The sequence below is a fragment of the Lissotriton helveticus genome, chromosome 1_1 (genome assembly GCF_964261635.1).
Source record: "Lissotriton helveticus chromosome 1_1, aLisHel1.1, whole genome shotgun sequence".
NCBI classification, from domain to species: domain Eukaryota; kingdom Metazoa; phylum Chordata; class Amphibia; order Caudata; family Salamandridae; genus Lissotriton; species Lissotriton helveticus.
The window spans coordinates 338693352-338713167 of record NC_136057.1 but is presented as its reverse complement, the minus strand read 5'-3'; the positions used below and the strand labels follow the sequence as shown (position 1 = coordinate 338713167).

General features: G+C 42.5%; 1 protein-coding gene across 1 annotated transcript in view; it reads left to right on the top strand.

Annotated features, from left to right (window-relative positions):
- Positions 1 to 19816, top strand: part of LOC144806652 (V-type proton ATPase 116 kDa subunit a 4-like) — a 247625-nt gene that overhangs the window by 121316 nt on the left and 106493 nt on the right. Inside the window, exons 11-13 of the mRNA XM_078672994.1 lie at positions 10718 to 10868; positions 12881 to 13020; positions 14527 to 14684. Of these exons, the coding sequence (XP_078529120.1) occupies positions 10718 to 10868; positions 12881 to 13020; positions 14527 to 14684 (449 nt within the window). The remainder of the gene's footprint in view (positions 1 to 10717; positions 10869 to 12880; positions 13021 to 14526; positions 14685 to 19816) is intronic.

Here is a 19816-nt window from a genome sequence, read left to right as displayed (position 1 = left end):
AATAATATAGCCGAGACCTGCTTGAAGTCTTTCAGTAATTTCATACCAAGAGTTAAAGCTGGTTCTGGACCGTATTCATCTTGAATTTGTTTTAGCACATCTGGTATTACCGAAATGGATGGAACACCGTGCGTTTTTGTGTAGATTGAAGCAAAGACTGTACCCCAAGTGTCACAGTCCTCTATGTGTGGTGCGATTCCCATTGGGAGACATATAGTCAGAATCCTGTGTTTTTCTAATGGGGTGGTGTCAGGAAACACCGCCTCTATTTGGGTGATTTTCTGTGCCAACCAGAATGGTATTTGTTCCCGTTTAGCCGGAACTTTACCTAGGCAGGATTGGATGTTCTGTGGTGTGATTTTATTTGTGTTCCCCTGGTGAGGGGTCAGCTGTGGAAGTTTAATCGCCGGATGAATTGTTGAAGTCCGCATTACATACTGGACTAATTGTCTATGAATTTTTAGTAATTGTTTTAGCTGTATTAACAGCTCTCCAGTAGACATTCCTTCGATGTCTGGGTGTGGTGTGTATCCGGCTAAGACCGGCCACGTTGCTCCTGGTCTACCTAAAGGACCGAGCCTTGTAATGTGATTGTTATGTATTAGGGCGCCATCAAATAAGAGCAAATGCTCTTGGAATTTGAGTGGTACTTCCACCTCCTCGAAAGGAGTGTAAATGTCGGGTGGAACCTCTATTTTGTAATAGTGGAAGTACTTTGTTACAGCATTTGCTGCTGGAAAATGTATCCATGTATAGTATACCTGTTGTGAAGAAATAGACCAAGTTATTCAATTAAAGAGCAGTTTATTTGTCCAACAGGAAAACAAGTCGTTCACATCCAAGACCATGTAGCAACTCATCTTAATAGGAAACATTCTCTGATGACATGGTTGCATTCCTAACATGGAATGTATATAATTAAAGGCAAAGATACAACACATTCTCTGATGACATGGTTGCATTCCTAACATGGAATGTATATAATTAAAGGCAAAGATACAACACATCTCCCTTATTATAATAAACAAAAGTAAGAGAACAAAAGAAAGGAAACTTAGGGAAAAGAAAAAGAAATAAGTAGGAAACAATGACCTGAAGGATTAGATTCATTTTGTGTAGTAATTCTGAAGGTACAATGGTGGTCTCCTGATTCTCGTGTTTGTGGGAACAGGAACAGGTTTTTTATTAATATTACTATCAACAGTTCTATCAACAAAATCAGGTTCTACATTATCATCACCTCTATCCACACACTTTGATAAACGTGACATGCTCCAAATATCTCCTCCTGCAAGCATAACAACATTTTTCATGACTTTCACGATCCGTCTAGGTCCGAAGAACTTCGACTCACCCTTAGGGGACCAAACTGCCTTCTTGACAAAAACAAAATCACCTACTTTCCAAGAAGAATCTTTTGCTCCTTTCAAAACGTCAAATCTGTGTTTGTATTTGTTCTGATAATCACTCACTCTATCATCTTTGAGTACAGATCCTCTATCCTTGACAGATAACCATAGAGGATTTAGTTTAGAACCCGCAACTCTACCTTTGAGTTTCTTGAATGGTGAAATGCCTGTTACACTATTGGGAGTGTTTCTGTGTGCCCAGAGTTTCTCTCTGAGAATGGGTTTCAATGGAAGTCTCCTCTCTAAAGCAGTCTGGGCACAAGCTCTAATCAGTCTATTCATGCTTTCTACCAAGCCATTTGCCTGCGGTGAATAAAGAGCGGTTCTATGATGTGTGATGGAAAGATCTTTGAGAAAATCAGACATCTCTTGGGAGGTGAATTGGATGCCATTATCAGAGACTAAAATGTCAGGTATCCCTTCACAGGTAAAAGCATCTTTCAAAAATTCAATGACATTTTTACTCAGAACACTTGCCATGCAAGAAGCCGATAACCACTTCGAAGTGTAATCGACAAGAACTACAACAAATCTTTCAGAGGGTCCAAGGTTCTCAAAAGGTCCAATAATATCAATGGCAAGTTTGGACCAAGGACGTTCAGGTAAAGCAATGGGAGAAAGAGGAGGGGTGTTCACCCTTTTAGATTTATCATTACCTGCACAAATGTGGCAGTCTTTAACAACAATCTCAACTTCACGGTCTAATTCTGGCCACCAGTATGATTCTCTGACTCTTGCCTTGGTGAGGCTACGACCTAAATGTCCCTCGTGGGCCAAATTAATTATCTTTTCTCTCATTCCTAAAGGAGGAATTAATCTGTCACCCCTCAACAATTCATCTTGAACAATGTTTAGTTCATCTCTTACATTCCAATAACCTTTGGCAGAATCAGGAACATCTTTTAAGATAGGCCAACCATTGACCGTAGCTTCTAAAACAAAAATTCTTGCCGGGTCATCAGGAAAACTGTTTTTCCATTCTACTTCGTTTAAGGCAGACTCCCTTACCCAAGAAACAGTAGGACATTCAGAATCATACATGGTCAACTTATCTAGAGGGGACCTAGAGAGAAAATCTGCAGGGACATTCTTTAAACCAGGTAAATATTCTACACAAAAATTGTATTCCATGAGACCTTCTACCCATCTTTTCATTCTGGGAGTTGTACATTCAACATTCCTACATGAAAACAGCTGCACAAGGGGTTTGTGGTCAGATCTAACAACAAAAGGTAATCCCCATAAATAAAATCTAAAATGCTTGATGGCCCAGAAACAGGCTAAAGCTTCGCGCTCAATGACTGAATATCATTCTTCTGCTCCTTTCAGAGAGCGAGAAGCAAAACCAACAACTTTTTCTGAACCATCCACAAGCTGAGACAAAACAGCTCCCAACCCACATAAACTAGCATCTGTGGACAAGATAGTTTTTTTTTTTTACATCAAAATGCCCTAACGTTGGCATCTTTGCTATCTCAGACTTGACAGTTTCAAAAGCAACAGAGCACTCTTTGTTCCAATTAAAAATAGTACCTTTTTTAAGAAGTCTAATTGGATGCATCACACTGGCAAAATTTGGAATAAATTTTGAATAATACTCCGACAAACCATTGAAGGATTTCACCTGATCTTTGTTCATAGGGGTTTGAGCTAGAAGAATAGCTTCTGCAAGGTCACATTTAGGACTGATACCCTCTCCTGATATATTGTGTCCTAAATAAGATACGGATTTAACTCTGAACTTGCATTTTTCTTGTTTTAATGTCAAACCAGCATCCTTGAGTCTGGACAAAACGGAAAATAAGGTGACATCATGTTTATTAACATTAATTCCATGGACTAAAATATCGTCCTGGAAGAAAAGGACACAGTCTATACCAGATAGAAAAATTTTTATGACTCGCTGAAAACAAGCAGCGGCACTGGCCAAACCAAAGGGCATCCTGATAAATCTGAATGCACCTATGGGAGTCACAAAGGATGTCAAATGTCTTGAATCTTCGTGTAATAAAATTTGGTGGTACGCTGCTGACAAATCCATAACGCTAAACACTGTTGCACCACCCAACTTGGTTAGAATTTCATTGATATTGGGTAATGGTTGTCTGTCTACCCAAATTGAACTGTTTAAACTTCTGAGGTCCACACACATCCTAATTTTTGTACCCTTGTCCTTGGGTGCTAAAACAATCGGCGCAAGCCATTCTGAGGATTCAATTTCCTCCACAACACCTAATTTTAACAACCTGTCAATTTCTGTTTGAAGGGGTTGTAACATGAGATTTGGTACTTTGCGAACTTTATGTACTACAGGTTTGGCATTCTCTTTTAAAATAATCTTATGTTTGAAACCTTTTAGCAAACCTAAATTTTCACTAAAAACTTCAGAAAATTTCTTAATAATGTCTGAGAAATCGCCCACTATAGAAACCAACATAACTTGCTCAGGTGCATTTGGGTTTAAGGTAATTCCCAAATTTCTTTGGTGGCGCCACCCAAGGAGATTATCACCTCTTTTTGCGACATAGACTTTACCAACAGTTACTCTGTCTTTAAAAGTGATGGATTGAATGGAATATCCTAAAACTTCAATCTTCTGTTTGGCATATCCTACAGGATTGATGTCTGGGGCTATAAGCTTGATTTTGTCTTCATCAAAATTGGCAAACCAAAACTTGTCACTGACAAGAGTGAACAAGGAACCTGAATCGGCAAGTACAGGAATAATTTTGTTGGCAATTTGGATTTCACAAGAGGGTATAAACACCTCATCTTCATCAACTTGACTCACACCATTAATAACATCATCTGTAACACAATGAATAGAATCCTGAGAGTAAACTTCCTCATCATCAATACAATTAACTTTGTTGTTTTTGCACATCCTTGCATAGTGTCCCTTCTTACCGCAATTTCTACAAACAGTACTCCTTGCAAAACAGTTCGGGTAGTTTGGTCCATGTTTCTCACTACCACATCTGGGACATCTAAACTTATTGTCTTTACTGAAGTTGTTAATATTTTGTTTGAACTTTTCAACCTTAAAAGTGGATTTCTCTTGTTTAGGGGGGGCTTTATTAATAGTAGCAATACTCGATTCTGATTGTAAAATTTGGCGCTGCTCATAATTTACAGCTGAAACAGCATCAGATTGAGAGGGACCCTTCCTAATCTCTTTAACCCATGTAGAGGTATGCTCAACACTTTCGACAATAAGTATTGCTTCTTTTAAATTAGGATTCTTCGATAAAAGTTTTTCTTGGATTTTAAGATCATTTGTGCAGCAAACAAGTTGATCACGAATGAGAGAGTCTGTCAAAAGTTCAAAGTCACAGGTTTGTGCAAGGGATTTGAGTGCAGCAACATAGTTCCCTACTCTCTCACTCTTCGCTTGTGTGCGCATAAAAAATTTGTGTCTCTCCATAACAACATTTATGCGTGCACCAAAATGATTCTTTAAAAGTAGGACAGACATTTCATAAACATCTGAAGGTTCACCAGCGCCTCTACCGATAGGTATTGGGTCAAGACTATCGTAAATATTTCTTCCTTCTATACCAAGGTTGTTTAACAGTACTGCTTGTTTTCTGACAGCAGAAAACTTCTCCCCACCGATGGCTAGTAAATAAGAGTCAAATATCGGTTTCCATTTTTTCCATGGTAGCAGTGGTTCGCCTTGTTCACTTAAAAACTGGGGAGGTTGATTCATCCCGCTGGCAGAAGTAGAAGACATGCTGAAAAGCAAGATTAACTAAATAAACTAATATAATAAGTTAACAAAATAAGTTAACACAATAATCTAAAATAATAATTTGCAGATATTCTGCTGTGGTTCAACTTCCTCTTCTTCAGCGTTACTTCACTTGAGTATTTCACTACTTAAGAACATCAGGCATTTGTGTCTAAATCAAACGAACATCAGTCATTATATCCTTTAAAAAGGATGGTTCCATCAGAAAATATGTATGGTCTATTTTGCATCAAACATAGAATTGTGACTTGCCTGGGTTCATCCGGTAACTGTGGTGAAATAACGCGTGATGAAAAACGAGTACACTTATGAATAAGTTCAACGCTGATCAAGTGCCCGCCAGCGATAAAAGCGTGGTTGCTTGGCAACAATGTGTGTTCAGCGTGAGCGAGACAGAGTGCGCTGATAAACAAACGCGTTGACGTTGACGCGTTGAACGCTCTGAGGCTGACGCACTGAATGCTCGGGTCTGTTGTTCGGCTGCGAGCTACAGAGAGACGTTCTGGACAGGAACGTTCTAACACTGCTCGCGGGGATCGCGTGCCGATTTTAAAACACGCTGAGTAACGGTAAGCGTTATTTGTGAAATATACGATAAAATTAAATTTTGTACTTGCCAAGTCCTCAACGTGCGTGGTTCACCACAATGTTAAAAGTGGCAAGACGGAGGGAATTCGAAGCGGAAGTCCAGTAGGATAAATTCGGTTTCCGGGTTTTCTTAAAAAAAAATTGAAAATCTTCTTTCACGCAGGGTTCTCAATCTCCTGTTGGGCCCATCGTCGCCAGTGTTGTGAAGAAATAGACCAAGTTATTCAATTAAAGAGCAGTTTATTTGTCCAACAGGAAAACAAGTCGTTCACATCCAAGACCATGTAGCAACTCATCTTAATAGGAAACATTCTCTGATGACATGGTTGCATTCCTAACATGGAATGTATATAATTAAAGGCAAAGATACAACAATACCTCTGTCTGCCGATATTCGTGTGCCTCAATTACGAATATGACTGTGCCACCTCTAGGTGTCAGTCCATTTTCTATAAGTTTTAAGGTTATAGATTTCCTTTTGGCGACCGGGATGAGTATTATATCCCCGTCCGCATCTAGTGCTGCAGTATCAGCTTCTACTATTTCAGCTGCTAATCTAACTGCCTCTCTTTCTTCATCACTGTCTCCCATTTTACCGACAGGATGGTATTATGTTTGTTTGCAGATCAGGTTTCTTATGGAACAAAGATTAGATGCACAATATTTTGGAACAGTGTATCCTTCAACGTTGACTATACCAAGAACCTTACATAGGAGTTCCCTCCTGCGAGGTTTTGGAGGATATTACCTTTCACCCACTCCAGACGTCTTTGGAGTATTTGGGAAAAGGGGTCTGAGTGAGAAAGAACGACTGAGTTACTCTAAATGTCTTACGTTAGTTTTATCGCCCTTTCCAAACGCGTTGGGCGCCATGTAGTGTAGTTCCTATCTTCCCAATAGGCTCTGCGCATTGGAATAATACCTACAGCAGTAAAGGCCTAGGCCAGACGTTAACTAGGTCTACTACTGTCGATACTAGACTTAAGTTTTGGGTTTGCCAGCGTAGCTCAGAGTTCGCTAGAAACTTTCTCGAATGTTCAGGAAAGAATTAACTCCCCTGATTAGACAAGAAGGGATTTAGTTTCTGACAACCATAGAACATGACAACTTTGCTCTCCCCTAATCAAGAGTATATCTCCAGAGTCGTGTGAGCACAAGGCAATTATTTTACTCAGTCAGTACGTGCATTCTTAGTCTCATCAGATTGTAGAGAAAAGGAAGAGACGGGCGTGTTCAATAAAAAGGTGTTATTTATTGATCAGTCTCTTTTCTCGTACAAGAGAAATGGATCGATATTATTGCAATACTTATAGTTAAGTAAAGTGCATATATTAAAAGCAATAGTATAAAATAATACTGTAAAAACATTGATATGGTTTCTGAGCCATATGATGTTTAAAATGATTAAAATATATTTACATACACATATACATTTGACTAAACGTACTCAACTGGTGTTTCTAAATACGCCTACCCCGTGTACCTGACCTAAGTCTAATGCGTGGGCGGGAATAGAAAGTTACAGTTTAAGTTAAGTTTGTTTTTGCCAAGTGAATAACTAAAGAATTCTCTGTGAGGGGTTATTCAGTTCTGTACCTGGAAGTTAGGATGAATGAGGAATGGTATCTCTTTCTCTGCTCTCGATATTCCAGGCTGCCTGCGAGGGCTGCCCGAAAACGCCGGTGCTGGGTCTCTCGGTAGGAGATAGCAGCGCGTCTCTCAGCGCGTCAGGAAGGCGGGGCTGCTGCCAGCGGGGTCTGCTCTGCTTCTGGGCTTCGGCAAGTATGGCTGCTCCGTCTCGTCACCACGCGTGTGTTTGCATAGGGCAAGATCGGCAATATTTATACCTTAAAGGTGCCGAGATTGACGTAAGGATGGACATAGATACGTCAATAAAGATGTCATACGACTTGCTCGTTAGCACATTCTTTTACTGAAGTTCTCTGTGAAATCAAAACAATGGCCGCACGGATTTTCCAGGTTGTCATAGGTTTGATTTGTTATGAGAACGTCGTATGCCTTATCAGGGGCTGGAGGAATGTCGCTTGTCTAATTAGATCTCAAGCGTTATGACCTAATCAGATAACACGTTCCTGTGCCGTAGTGTGACTGCGTCAGATAACGGTATCTGCATCATGGGGGCTTTTCTTGCCTCATGGGCTGACTGTTAGTTAACTTGATAGTTAGTTTAACCAGAATAGGGTCAGGAATAGGGGGATCGATTCAGAACCTATAGGAATACATGACAGCTGCAGGCAATGTTTGTGTTAACACCACGGAAATCAACAGTAAAAACTGTCCACCAGACTATAAAGCAGGCCCTCAAAGAGTCAAAAACAAAAAACCCTACACACTGACCTGTCAGGCTGGGGAGGAGAGCTGAATACTGCTAGATGAAGCAGTGGAAAGTGCACCTTGATGAAGTTTAGACTACAGGGGCTTTCCCTTTATTCCCCCTCCCATGAAGTACGTAGGGTGAAGGCTGTGGGGTACAAAGGACCCCCAGGTAGTGGAGAGTGACAAAGGTCACCCAACCTATTGGTTTTCTCACCACATTGTTGGTAAGAGTGGAGCCCTTTATAAATATAAAGATAGGTCCTGATGAATGCCATGTACCACTGTATGACACAAGACAGAAACATGTCGACCCGGCGAGGGGTTAATAACTTTCCCCATACCGCCGTTCACTTGTTTTTAGATACCATACAGTTACCTAGTACATTAAAATTCAGTGAGGCAACTGTAATGGTTTTTAAATTTTACTCACTCACTTTGGGCCCCCACTTGGTTTAGAAGTGCATCCCTGTCGTCAGGTGTTTGCCTGCCCTCTATCAAACCAAGTTTTTAGAGGGCGAGGACGACCGATGATGAAGCATGACAGCAGGTGGTGTGTGAGGCCAGTCCTAAACTTTTGGTGAGATGCCTACACTCACATATACATAACAACCTTGAGCCCCATTTAGGTCATTATATCGGGAGCGGCCTCAGTTGTGTATAACAGCCCATCGGGCACCGCCTGATTGCTCTGAGGGACAGCCTGACCTGAGGCGAAGACATATCCTGATGCTAAGGAGGGATGGGATATGATGTCATATTATGTGCTATCATTTTATGGATGGTATGGTGTACTGTGGGGTGTTGTATTATGGTACTTCTGTATAATCGTGTGCGGTGGATAGTGTAATATTTTGTGTCAATATCTGTTATTTGTAATGTACTGTGTTATATTTTTAGATGGGATAGTACATCTGGTTATGGTACATCACTTATGCTGTAGTGTGTTGTGAAAACGTATGGCATGGAATGCTGTGGGGCAGAATGCTGTCCCGTAGAATGTAATGTAATGTTATGCTGTAGTGTGGTATGTTATGCTATGGTGTAGAGTGCAGTGCTGTGGGTTCTGATTCGCTGTGGTATGTTAAGGCATGTTTTGCTGTAGAATTGTTTAGTAGGTTAGGATGTGCAATGTTACGCTATGCAATGTGATGAAATAAGAATTGCTTCCATCTATGGATCCCATGAGAGACATTTGGAAGAAGGCCTGTGACACCACAGCCTGTGGTGATTCTCACAGCCTGTGGTGAAGCCAACAGTCTGTGGTGATTCCAACAGTTTGTTGTGATGCCCACAACCTGTGATGATGCCCACAGTCTGTGGTGATGCCCACAGTCTGTGGTGATGCCAACAGTCTGTGGTGATGCCCACAGCCTGCCATTATGCCAACAGCCCATGGTGATGCCAACAGCCCATGGTGATGCCAACAGCCTGTGGTGATGCCACAGTCTGTGGTGATGCCAACAGTCTGTGGTGATGCCAACAGCCTGTGGTGATGCCCACAGCCTGTGGTGATGCTCACAGCCTGTGACGATGCATGTTTTACAAGGACAGCGAGTGCCACCCTCAGTTTCGCGTTCTCGTTTATAAGCAAACGCAGCAGATGGCTAATCGGAGAGGGAGTTAGAGATGGAAGTTCAAGAGCAGCAGAGAGAGGGGCCTACAACCACAATTTCAAAATGGCTGATCCATGGCCAGATTTGTACTTTACAGAACTCTGTAAAGCCTGCAGCTCCGGGAAAGAGGGAGCATTTTTGCAAGTTCCTGCACAAAAGAGTTTATTTTCCCTCAGTTATCATAAGGCTACAAAGAGGCTACCTGAGATTCAAATCTGACAGTTCATTTGGCTACTTCAGCACGGGGTGTTGGCTGGACCACTCCCTTCCATTGGCTCTCTGGGAACTATGAAGTCTCATTTTAGATTCCTTACGGGATGCAGCGTACACTGTGAGGCGATTCTTTATCTTTCCTTAAGAATACGTTTGAGCCCTCTCATGCATTATAATAACCACACTTCTCAGGATTTCCTGGTGATTCCACATTTTTTACGCAAAGGAAGGGAGGCTGGGCATTCTAGGTACTGACTCCTACTTTGTGGAATTCCCTGCCAGTAGCAGAATACTCAGTTGCTCCTTTAGTATTAAAAATACAAAACTCTAGTTCATTATCAGGATATGATGAAAACACTGATAAGGGCCTGCTAGACAAACGCAGAATTTACTGGATAGAAGTCATTGATCCACACACTGTCTTCTAAGGGTCAATTAATGCAAGAAACAAAGGGGATTGCAACATTAAGCAAAGTGAGATTTTAGAGATCAAATGTCAGACCTATGATATTAGATGACGTAAAAGTGACTAAACAATGTGTTCACGAGGCGAAGAAAAACAAATATAATAGAGACATTGACTTTTCTAACAGGATGAATGGCAACCAGTTTTAGCGCAAGAATAGGCTTGGAATCTGGGGTCATAGTGAGCGCCTGGAATGATGGCGAGTGCTTTGGAGTTAAATTAGAGTTTGTGTCTTCATCGAAACAGATGACTGTAGTTGATTTATTGTTTTTGTTATCTAAGTTAGTTGTAATTTCTCTTCAACCCACTACCACTCACCAATATGGATGTTATTCCACAGGAGCGCGTTGGTTCACATATTAACCCTATCATGACAGAGGTGCATACCAAGATGGCTCCCCCCACCTTCAACCGCACCAACAAATTCACATCAGGATTCCAAAACATTGTTGACGCCTATGGGGTTGGCACCTACAGAGAGATGAATCCAAGTAAGGACTTGTTTTATTACCTAATGTTTGGTCCACAACAGGTGAGTTGTGGTATGTTAAATATTAAGCTGAAAAGTGAGTAGGATACACAATCATTTAAAGAATTTGAAGAAAGAGAAATTGCCTTAGGAAGGATTTTCAGACATAAATCAATTGATATTTTTAACCTGATACATATAGAAGTAAATAATACTCTCTCATTATCACCTGCCTATTCTCGCTTCTCTTCCTGTCTTCTGACTTCTCTGTCTGTCTCTATCCCTCTCACATGCACACACTCTTTCGGGAATACCTTGCACTGTCTTTCCTCAATCTTCAACGTCCACTCTCTCACCCGATTCCTTCTCATTTCATTGTTTCGTCCCTCACGTCTTATCTTTTTCTGCCCTAATCAACACATCACCCTTCCTCACTGTTTCCTCCATACCCCCTCACTGATTAATTCAGCTGTTATCTCACTTCTCTTTGCCCTCCTCTTGACCAACCATACTCACCTCATTGTGCCTCCATATTACTTTTCTGAGACCCTTTCATCACTGGACCCTGCTTCTAAGGTCTTTCTAAGCTTTTTAGATGGTCTTTCACTGCTCCAGCATCTGTCCTTTATTGACCTATATTCTCTCTGTCCCTTCAACTAAACTTCCACAAATATGTATCTTTTAATGCATCTGATGTCTCTCTGTCTCTGTATGCACACTCCTTGCTCTTTTATCTTCTTTTGAACAAAGTCCTGTACTGTACACTGCTAGCCGTTTTCAACCCCATATCATCTCCTCTTCTTCCATCCAGTTTTGTTATTACTGCCCTACTAGTCCATTAAGTTTTACTTTCTCCTGCTTTGGCCATAGGCACTGTCCAGTGGGAGCTACTGGGCGCTACCTTTATCAGTAACAAAATCTCACAAATATTTATTTTACATTGTTTTTAAGTACTATCTTGAACTTTGAGATGGAGCAGTTTCTAAATATCAATGCAAATGTGACACTTCGGCCCAAGTCACAAAAAAATATAGTTGGCCCCCTAAAAGCACTTTTCCTACTTTTTGGAGTTCACAAACAATCCTAGGATTATGCCTGGAAGGCTGCGCCAGGTTCAAGTTTCTGATCATAATCCTGTGACGTTCATATGATCATTCCAGGGGCACCTGTTCCCATTGTTCTCTATAGTGAAGAAGTCAGCACAGGGGGAAAGGGACCCACTGTGCAAATGCACTTTTAATACACCCCTGTAATTCGCCACACTGAAAATCTTTTTCTCCAGGAAGAGAGCCCTTCCTTACACCACCCGGTGGTGATCCTTTCCCCGTTCCTCACTGGAATGAGATTTATGCCAGCCCAATAAATTTCTGAGCCTTTTCAAGGTAGAAAGCGATGGATCAGTGTTTGGGAATGCCACAAACATACAATTCTGTGGATGTTCCTAAACACCCAAAGCGAAGCATGCCTAGGAACACCCACTTTTCACCCCTTGAGTGGGATTTTTTGTTGCAGAGATCTCTGGATCCATAAACAGGTTTATGCTTACTATAAATCGCTTTGTGAATTCCTGGCTGGCCCAGAAAAAGTAAATTTGGCTGTAAATGTAGGGTTACAGTCAAACCTACTTTTGCAACTAGGGTCAAAAGCAATACATGAGGGACCACTCCTGAGGTGGGATATGCCACTGAGCTGCATGCACCCACTCTTGTTTAGATCAATTTGACTTGCAAGGTATCTAGGCGGCTAGCTTTTTTCTGTGTGCTCCATCTCCCACTTCCAAGACATATCTTCCATCCTGTTTGCCACCAGCATCGCCAGGTTCTTGGGGTATATTTTATGTGATATGATATGTGAGTTACAGGTGTGCCAATGAAAGTGTTTAATCAACTGATAGTACAAAGCGATGCAATAATTCCATAGGCACTAGAATAAAGATGTGCACCTCTTAACGGATTAATAGCATTCTTTCCAAATCCCCCTCTCCTTTTAACCTCTTTCCAATCCCTGTGTGCCCTTCCCCTCTTTGCTACTCAGCTCCCTACACCATTATCACCTTCCCCTTCCTGTTTGCGGTGATGTTTGGTGACTGCGGTCATGGAGCCGTCATGCTGGGATTCGCTCTATGGATGATCATGAATGAGGAGAGCCTGTTGAAGCAGAAGGGAAATAACGAGGTGAGTTTCCGTAGGCCCAGGCCTTCCATAGGGGGAGTATAGGTGGTGACTGCGTAATCTGTCATGATCTATGCCTACATTTATAGCGTTCTAGAGGTACAGAGATATAGTCAGTTCTAATGAAGCAGATGTTTTATTTATTTATTTATTTTATATTCTTATAAAGCGCCAGATTAGACTCCCGAAGGGGTATCTCCGCGCTATTGCTGTACCACAAATTTGTGCAATTACGAGAGAGTGGTTAATATAGGGTACAGAGGAGTTATCATGAATTAGAGAAGTGCAGGTGTTTGTCATGAATTATTGTAGTATAGATATAGGTGGAATGTCTTCATAAATTATCATTGCTAAGATCAGCACAGTAGATAGTCATGGGCTACTATACATTATGGAAGTGCATTTATTGATCTTACAGGTAAATGATTTGTCGGTGCGACAGTTGATCGAAGTGTGGGATTAGCAGGAGAGTAGCTGGTCTTGAGTTACGATAGATCAGGCCAGAGTGAGTTTAGGGAATTAATAGGTTGGTCACATGCAGTGATTGGAGCCACATTGCTTTTGTTGAGGTAAATTCAGTATTTGGCATACTGTGGGATAGGCAGGTGCAGAATTTGGTAACAGGCTGGTGCAGAACCACGTCTTGTGTTTCTGTTGAGGAAGCACATGATGATCTTGTTCTTGTTGTACTCTGTCACAGGCAGTTTCATAAATTGGTTGAGTTAGGGTGGCTTCAGCAGGTACAGTAGTTGTAATTAGTTGGTAAATAGTAGAGAAGTGCCAGCGAGGTGCAAGGGGACCACATTTAGTAATTAATCTTCGCTTTTGATCAATTTGGCATAGGACACATTTTCTCAGTTAATTGATAGGTTAGTCAGATGGAGTAGTTGTTGCTTCATTACAAGGGACTAGCAAAGCAAATGTTTTGTTCATGAATTATTTTAGATGAGGCAGGCACAGTAGTGTTTAATATATCACTGAATTAGATAAGATGTTCTTCCATCACTGTTAGATAGGTATGTGCACAAGTAAATCTACGATTATGACGGGTTGGGCAAGTCCGGTAGCACTACTTTTATCACTGTTGAATAGTTAAGTGCACAAGTTACTCTTGTGTTATACTGAATTATGCAGGTCCAGTTGTTATTCTTTCATCACTTTTGGATAGGTAGGTTCAGGAAGGTGCAGGAGGTCTCATGAACTGACATAGGATAGTGGTGCTAAGATGAGCTAGAAAACGTCAGTGATGTGGAAGTTAGTATTAAATTGCTGTAGAATAGTAAATGCTGAAGCTAACATGCAAAAATGTAATTCAAAAGTGTTTTTCAGCTATTAATGTACATTTTGGATCTTCGGTACTTTGTAATTAAACCCCTTGCATTACTCAGTGGATATAGCTGACTCTAAATTACTGTGTGCATTGCAAGATATAGTGGTTGTGGATTAGGTAAAGCATATAACGTTATCTCCTTGATACCTCATCCATGCTTAACACTCTTTGCCTCGTAGATCTGGAACACGTTCTTTGGGGGACGCTACTTGATCCTTCTGATGTCCGTATTCTCCATCTACACTGGTTTTATCTACAATGACGCGTTTTCCAAAGCAATCAACATCTTTGGCTCATCCTGGAGCGTTCGTGGAATGTTTCGCAATGGCACATGGAAGTAAGTGGCTAAGAGCTCACAATGCATTGCATTGCTTTCCTTGGGCTGATTTCCTTATTTCACTCTTTGAAAGCTCTCCTTGATGATTGAGTCTGCCACCTACTGTCTAATGCCCATCAGGAATCTTAGAGCCAAGATGGTCCATGTGGACTTATTGAAATGCTGATCAGGAGCTGGACGGCCATAAAGTGGCAATTTCTATTCTGCTGAAGCAAGCAAAATTGGAGTTCTTCTATATTGGTCATCACTAACCTTAAGGTCAAAAGAGACCACAGGCACATTCACATCCACATCCACAATCAACAAATAATACTTGCCCACACTTCAGTGCAGGGTCACACAGAAAGTATACGGAAGCACATGACAAGTAAGAATATACACAAACTTGTGTGGAGGGATGGAATCAATCATAAGTCACCCAAACACCCCCATACTGTCACAAAAACTCATAGATGTTAGTGACACATGGGAAATTGGGTTACTAGTTGATCGGGCTAAAACCCTACTCAAGCAGCAACCACAATCCTTGTCAGGGTGAAGTCACAAGCAAACCCCAAATTAACCTGTGCTCAACTCTCTGGGAGCTTGGCACAGAGCAATCACACTTAACTGAGAGGCAATCTGTAAAGCAGCAATTTAAACAGTAAGAAAGTGAAACACAATGCAAGAAAAATTCCACACAATTTAAGAAAAATAAAGTAACATTTGATAAATCATTTAAGACCATAACAACAAAATCCACTCAGTAGATATGCAATTTTAAAGATTGAAGTGAAAATAGTGCCTATACGCACAAAGTGCCAACTGTGGTTATCTGGTCACTCCAGACCAGGGAAGTCATACGTTCAGGCTAATAGCGATGGACCATGGGCCATCTACAGAGAGAAAGTTAGGCCAGCTCAACAAGAGTACCTTAAATCCTGGTTGCGGAGCATTGTGAGATCCCGCATCGGGGGTGCATTGCGCGACGAGGCGATGCAAGGTCCTGGTGTGGAGATACGTTGCACAGCATCAGTTCCGGGAAGCAGCAAGGCTGCGGAGTGAGGTCCTGCAGCAACATTGAAGATGCTGTTGTTTGAGGGGCTTGAGATATGAGATCCTGTGTCGAAGATACATTGTGCAGCAGCAGTTCTGAGAAGGCTGTGAGTTGCGATGCGCAGTCCTGCGTTGGTGATTCATCATGCAGCAGTTCCGATGTGGAGTTTTGGGAGGTAATGCGTTGCACTGTGTCAGTTCTGCTAGGACCACAGCTGGACTGGCATAGCACCTTCAGGCCCACTTCCAAGGGTCCAGCAGGGCAAGCTTTAGAGCGGTGTGACTGGTGAAGCTCCACTAGGTGGTGAGGGGGTGCTGACCACAGGGAGGGGTGCTGTGTTTACCAATAACGTACGTTTTAAAAACACCTGTAGCAGAGTTACTCGTGCGTCCAGTTTTCAGGTAGCAATAAAAATGTCACGACCACTCTTGTGATTAATGTTTCTGCTAGAGAGAGAGATCCGAGCTTTGTCGAGAAACAGTTTTGACTCGCCATAAAGAAGCACAGAGAGTTAATATACCTTCTGCAAAGAACGCATACCATGCAGATCGCGGATCTGTATTTTACGTGGATACCTCAGTGAATTACTTCTTTTGTCACAGAGTTCCTCTTGTTACCGCAGTTCATAAGACACAACCCTAATATAGAACAGTGACTGTTATGAACTATAATCAAAGAGCTGCATCCAAGCTGCATAAAATAGGTTAGGATGTTATCTTTTCCCCCCCAGTCTTTTATTATCTATTTCTAATGTTGTTAAAAAGGATTCATGTGGGTACATATATATATATATTGTTTAAGCCTGTCTTTACCAGTATTTTTGAACAAATTAAATGTATGTGAGAGCTGGCAGAGTCCAGCTACTGGGTTCAAGGTTCATGGAGTCTGTTCTATCCCTGAGGCACTGATCAGGTGTCCATCCAACTATCCCTTGGAGTCACTCTGGAGGTCCTGGGGTCAAGGAGCATGTCCAGTCCTTCTCACTCAGGCAGGAGGGCAGCACAGCAGGGTAGCAGAGTGGCAGTCCTTTTGCAGCAAAGCAGCACATCAGTCCTTTGTCTGCGTCTTCCACAGGTGTAGATGTGTACTGAAGAATTTGGTCTGAAGGTCCATTATTTATACCTGGTGCCCACTTTAAAGTAAGAGAAGGTTCTGGAGGTTTCCACACCTCTTGAGGTGTCAGGTACCTGTCTGGGAGCAATCCACAAAGGCCAACTGAAAGCTATGCCTAGTCATGTGACCCAGGCTCAGGCTCAGGCGGCTGGCACCAAATGGTTGGGACAAGAAAAAGGCAACTTTCTAAAAGTAGCATTTTCAGAATTGTGACTATAAATTACGACTTTGCCATTAATGAGGCCTTTTAACTACAATCGTTAGACAAAAAACTTGACCTGTGCACCTGCTCCCAGTTGAAAGTTATCATTGAATAAATGTAATTAGGTAATCCCAATGTTATCCTATGTCAGTGGTAGGCCTTGCAGTAGTGAAAAATGAATGTAAGAGTTTTTCACTACCAGGACATGCAAAACTTAAAAGTATATGTCCAACATTTTAAATACACTGCACCATGCGCTCTGATATTTTCAGGGCCTAGCCTAGGGGTGATTTATATGTATTAAAAAGAAAGCATTGTGCCTGGCAAAGGTTTATCTTACAAGGTAGAAAGGGCAGGTTAAAACGGCACACACAGGCTGCAATGACAGGCCTGCAACAAGGTTTACAGGGCTACTTAGGTGGGTGGCAGAATCAGTTCTGCAGGCCCCCTAGTAGCATTTAATTTGCAGATACTGTATACATGGGGTAATATTTTACCAGGCACTTACAAGTAAATTAAAAGCACCAATTGGGTATAAGCCAACTCTACTATGTGTAGAGGAGAGAGCACGAGTACTTCAGCACTGGTAAAGTACACAGAGTACTAAGGAAAACAAAAACGAGATCAGCAATAATTGGAGGGGTGAAGGCTAAAGGTTTGGGGGAAGACCACCCTAAGGCTGATAGGCCTTATGCTCATACACCCATACACAGCAAAGAAAGAAGGATGTGAAGATGCAGAACATTCACATGCAATTCCACACCTGTCCACTCAGGCACATTCAGGAAAAGCACAGAAGGGAGCACACATAAACCAATAGCTTATCACAATGTTAGGCAGACTCCCCTCATGTGAACTTGTACATAGGCGGATAAAATTATGCACAACTAAGACATATACATAGCTGTATGGTGTAGAGGGAGATGATGTATTTGTATTAACAACATTATCATAGTTTCTACATACTTATTTATCTGATACAACTGCCAAACACTGACCATACCAATAGGTCGGTGTTGTTTTAGGCATATATTCATCATTGTGTGTTAAGTCTGGATCCAGCAGGGTGCGTGGCCGAGCAGGCAGCAAAGATGGCCGCTCGCGAGTGAAGCTCCGGTGCACAGCCGGCCGTAAGAACAATTTCCCCTGCAATGCGCTCTTATTCAGCACTAAAATTCCTGGGACTATGTGCCTGAAGCGGAATGAAATGCGACGAGCCGGGTGCTGGGTTCCTGCGCCCAACTGATGCAGAGAATCATCGAGCCCAATGCAGTGTGGGTTGGGCCAGATCTGCCGTGACGGACGTTCCTGGGTGCGGTATGCGGCTCCCTCCCACTGCCGCTGGAGAGCTCCATAAGGCCGCAACTCGGCGGGTCTGGTTAGTTGGACCTGCGATTTCTGCATTGCTCCGCCTCCCCTGCTATCCCGGACTGCTGCGGCGGCGGGACTTGCCGTTTCGGCCCTGCTGCTCTGCTGCTGTGAGCCCGTGAGGGGACAGGGCCCTTCGGTCTCGGCCGAGGAGGGTTGGACGCTGGCCTGGCGTTCTCACCACTGACTTTGGGCTTTTTAGCACTGCCTGGATCCACTCCCCTTTTTTGTTCCTCTGCTTCCTGTTCGGGGCATGGGGCTCAAGGACCCCAAACAGCGAACCCTGCCCCTTGTGCCAGTGAGCGACAACATGGCGTCACGCAGTGCAGGCATGGCTGAGAGGGATCCTGCCACTGTGCCTCCTGAGGCCCCGGAGGCCTCCGTTGCTGCATTGCTGCATGAAATGAAGGCGGGATTTAAGGCACTTGATTCCAGTTTCGATTCCCTAGATCAAACGATCGCATCCTTGGGCCCCAAGTGCAAGGTCACGACAGACGCCTAGACGCCGCAGAGGCTCGCGTCTCCAACCTGGAGGATGGGACAGCACAGTCACTGAAGCGCTTGGAAAGGGCAGAACGTTTACTCAAGGAAGTGGCTATAAAAAATGAGGATTTGAAGGTGTGCGGACGTCGCAACAACGTCTGCATTATTGTGGTTCCGGAGACGACGTCAACTGGCAGAATGGACCTTTTTGTAGAGAAACCACTTACAGATTTGTTTGGGAGTGAGGCATTTACACCTGGCTTTGTTGTTGAGCGGGCCCACGGGTCTTTAGGTCCCAGGCCAAATCCTGGCTTCCCCTCTAGACCCATCATAGCATGCTGCTGAATTTTAGAGACCGGGACACAGTGCTCCGCCTGACACGAGAATGTGGCACGATTGAATGGCAGGGATCCAAACTGTCATTCTACCCAGACTTCACTCCAATGGTTCAAGAGGCCTGATGCAAATTCTTGGGGGTAAAGGCTACGTGGGGGGCGCTTGGGGGTGCAATGACGTCGCCACACTAGATGCTGGAATACTGCAAACATTAAACAAACTAGCCCCTTTGCGGGAAACCAGAAAAAAAACTAAAACATAGAAATGGTATACCCCCCACCTAAAAATTTTTAAAAAGGAATGTCAAAAAAATGAACACCTATGGAGACAGTCCAAAGACAGTGAAGCGAGACGAAACTATGGGCCCGATTCACAGAATGAATTTAAGACTCAATCCTAAACTTACTACTATTTTGGTGTTCACAGAATGCACTTACTACTTTTGGCATTCACAGAATGAACTTACTACTTTTGGTATTCACAGAAGTTAGGATTTTGTCTTAAGTCTGTCTTAAGTCTGTCTTAAGTCTGTCTTAAGACAAACTTAAGACAAACTTAAGACAAAATCCTAACTTCTGTGAATACCAAAAGTAG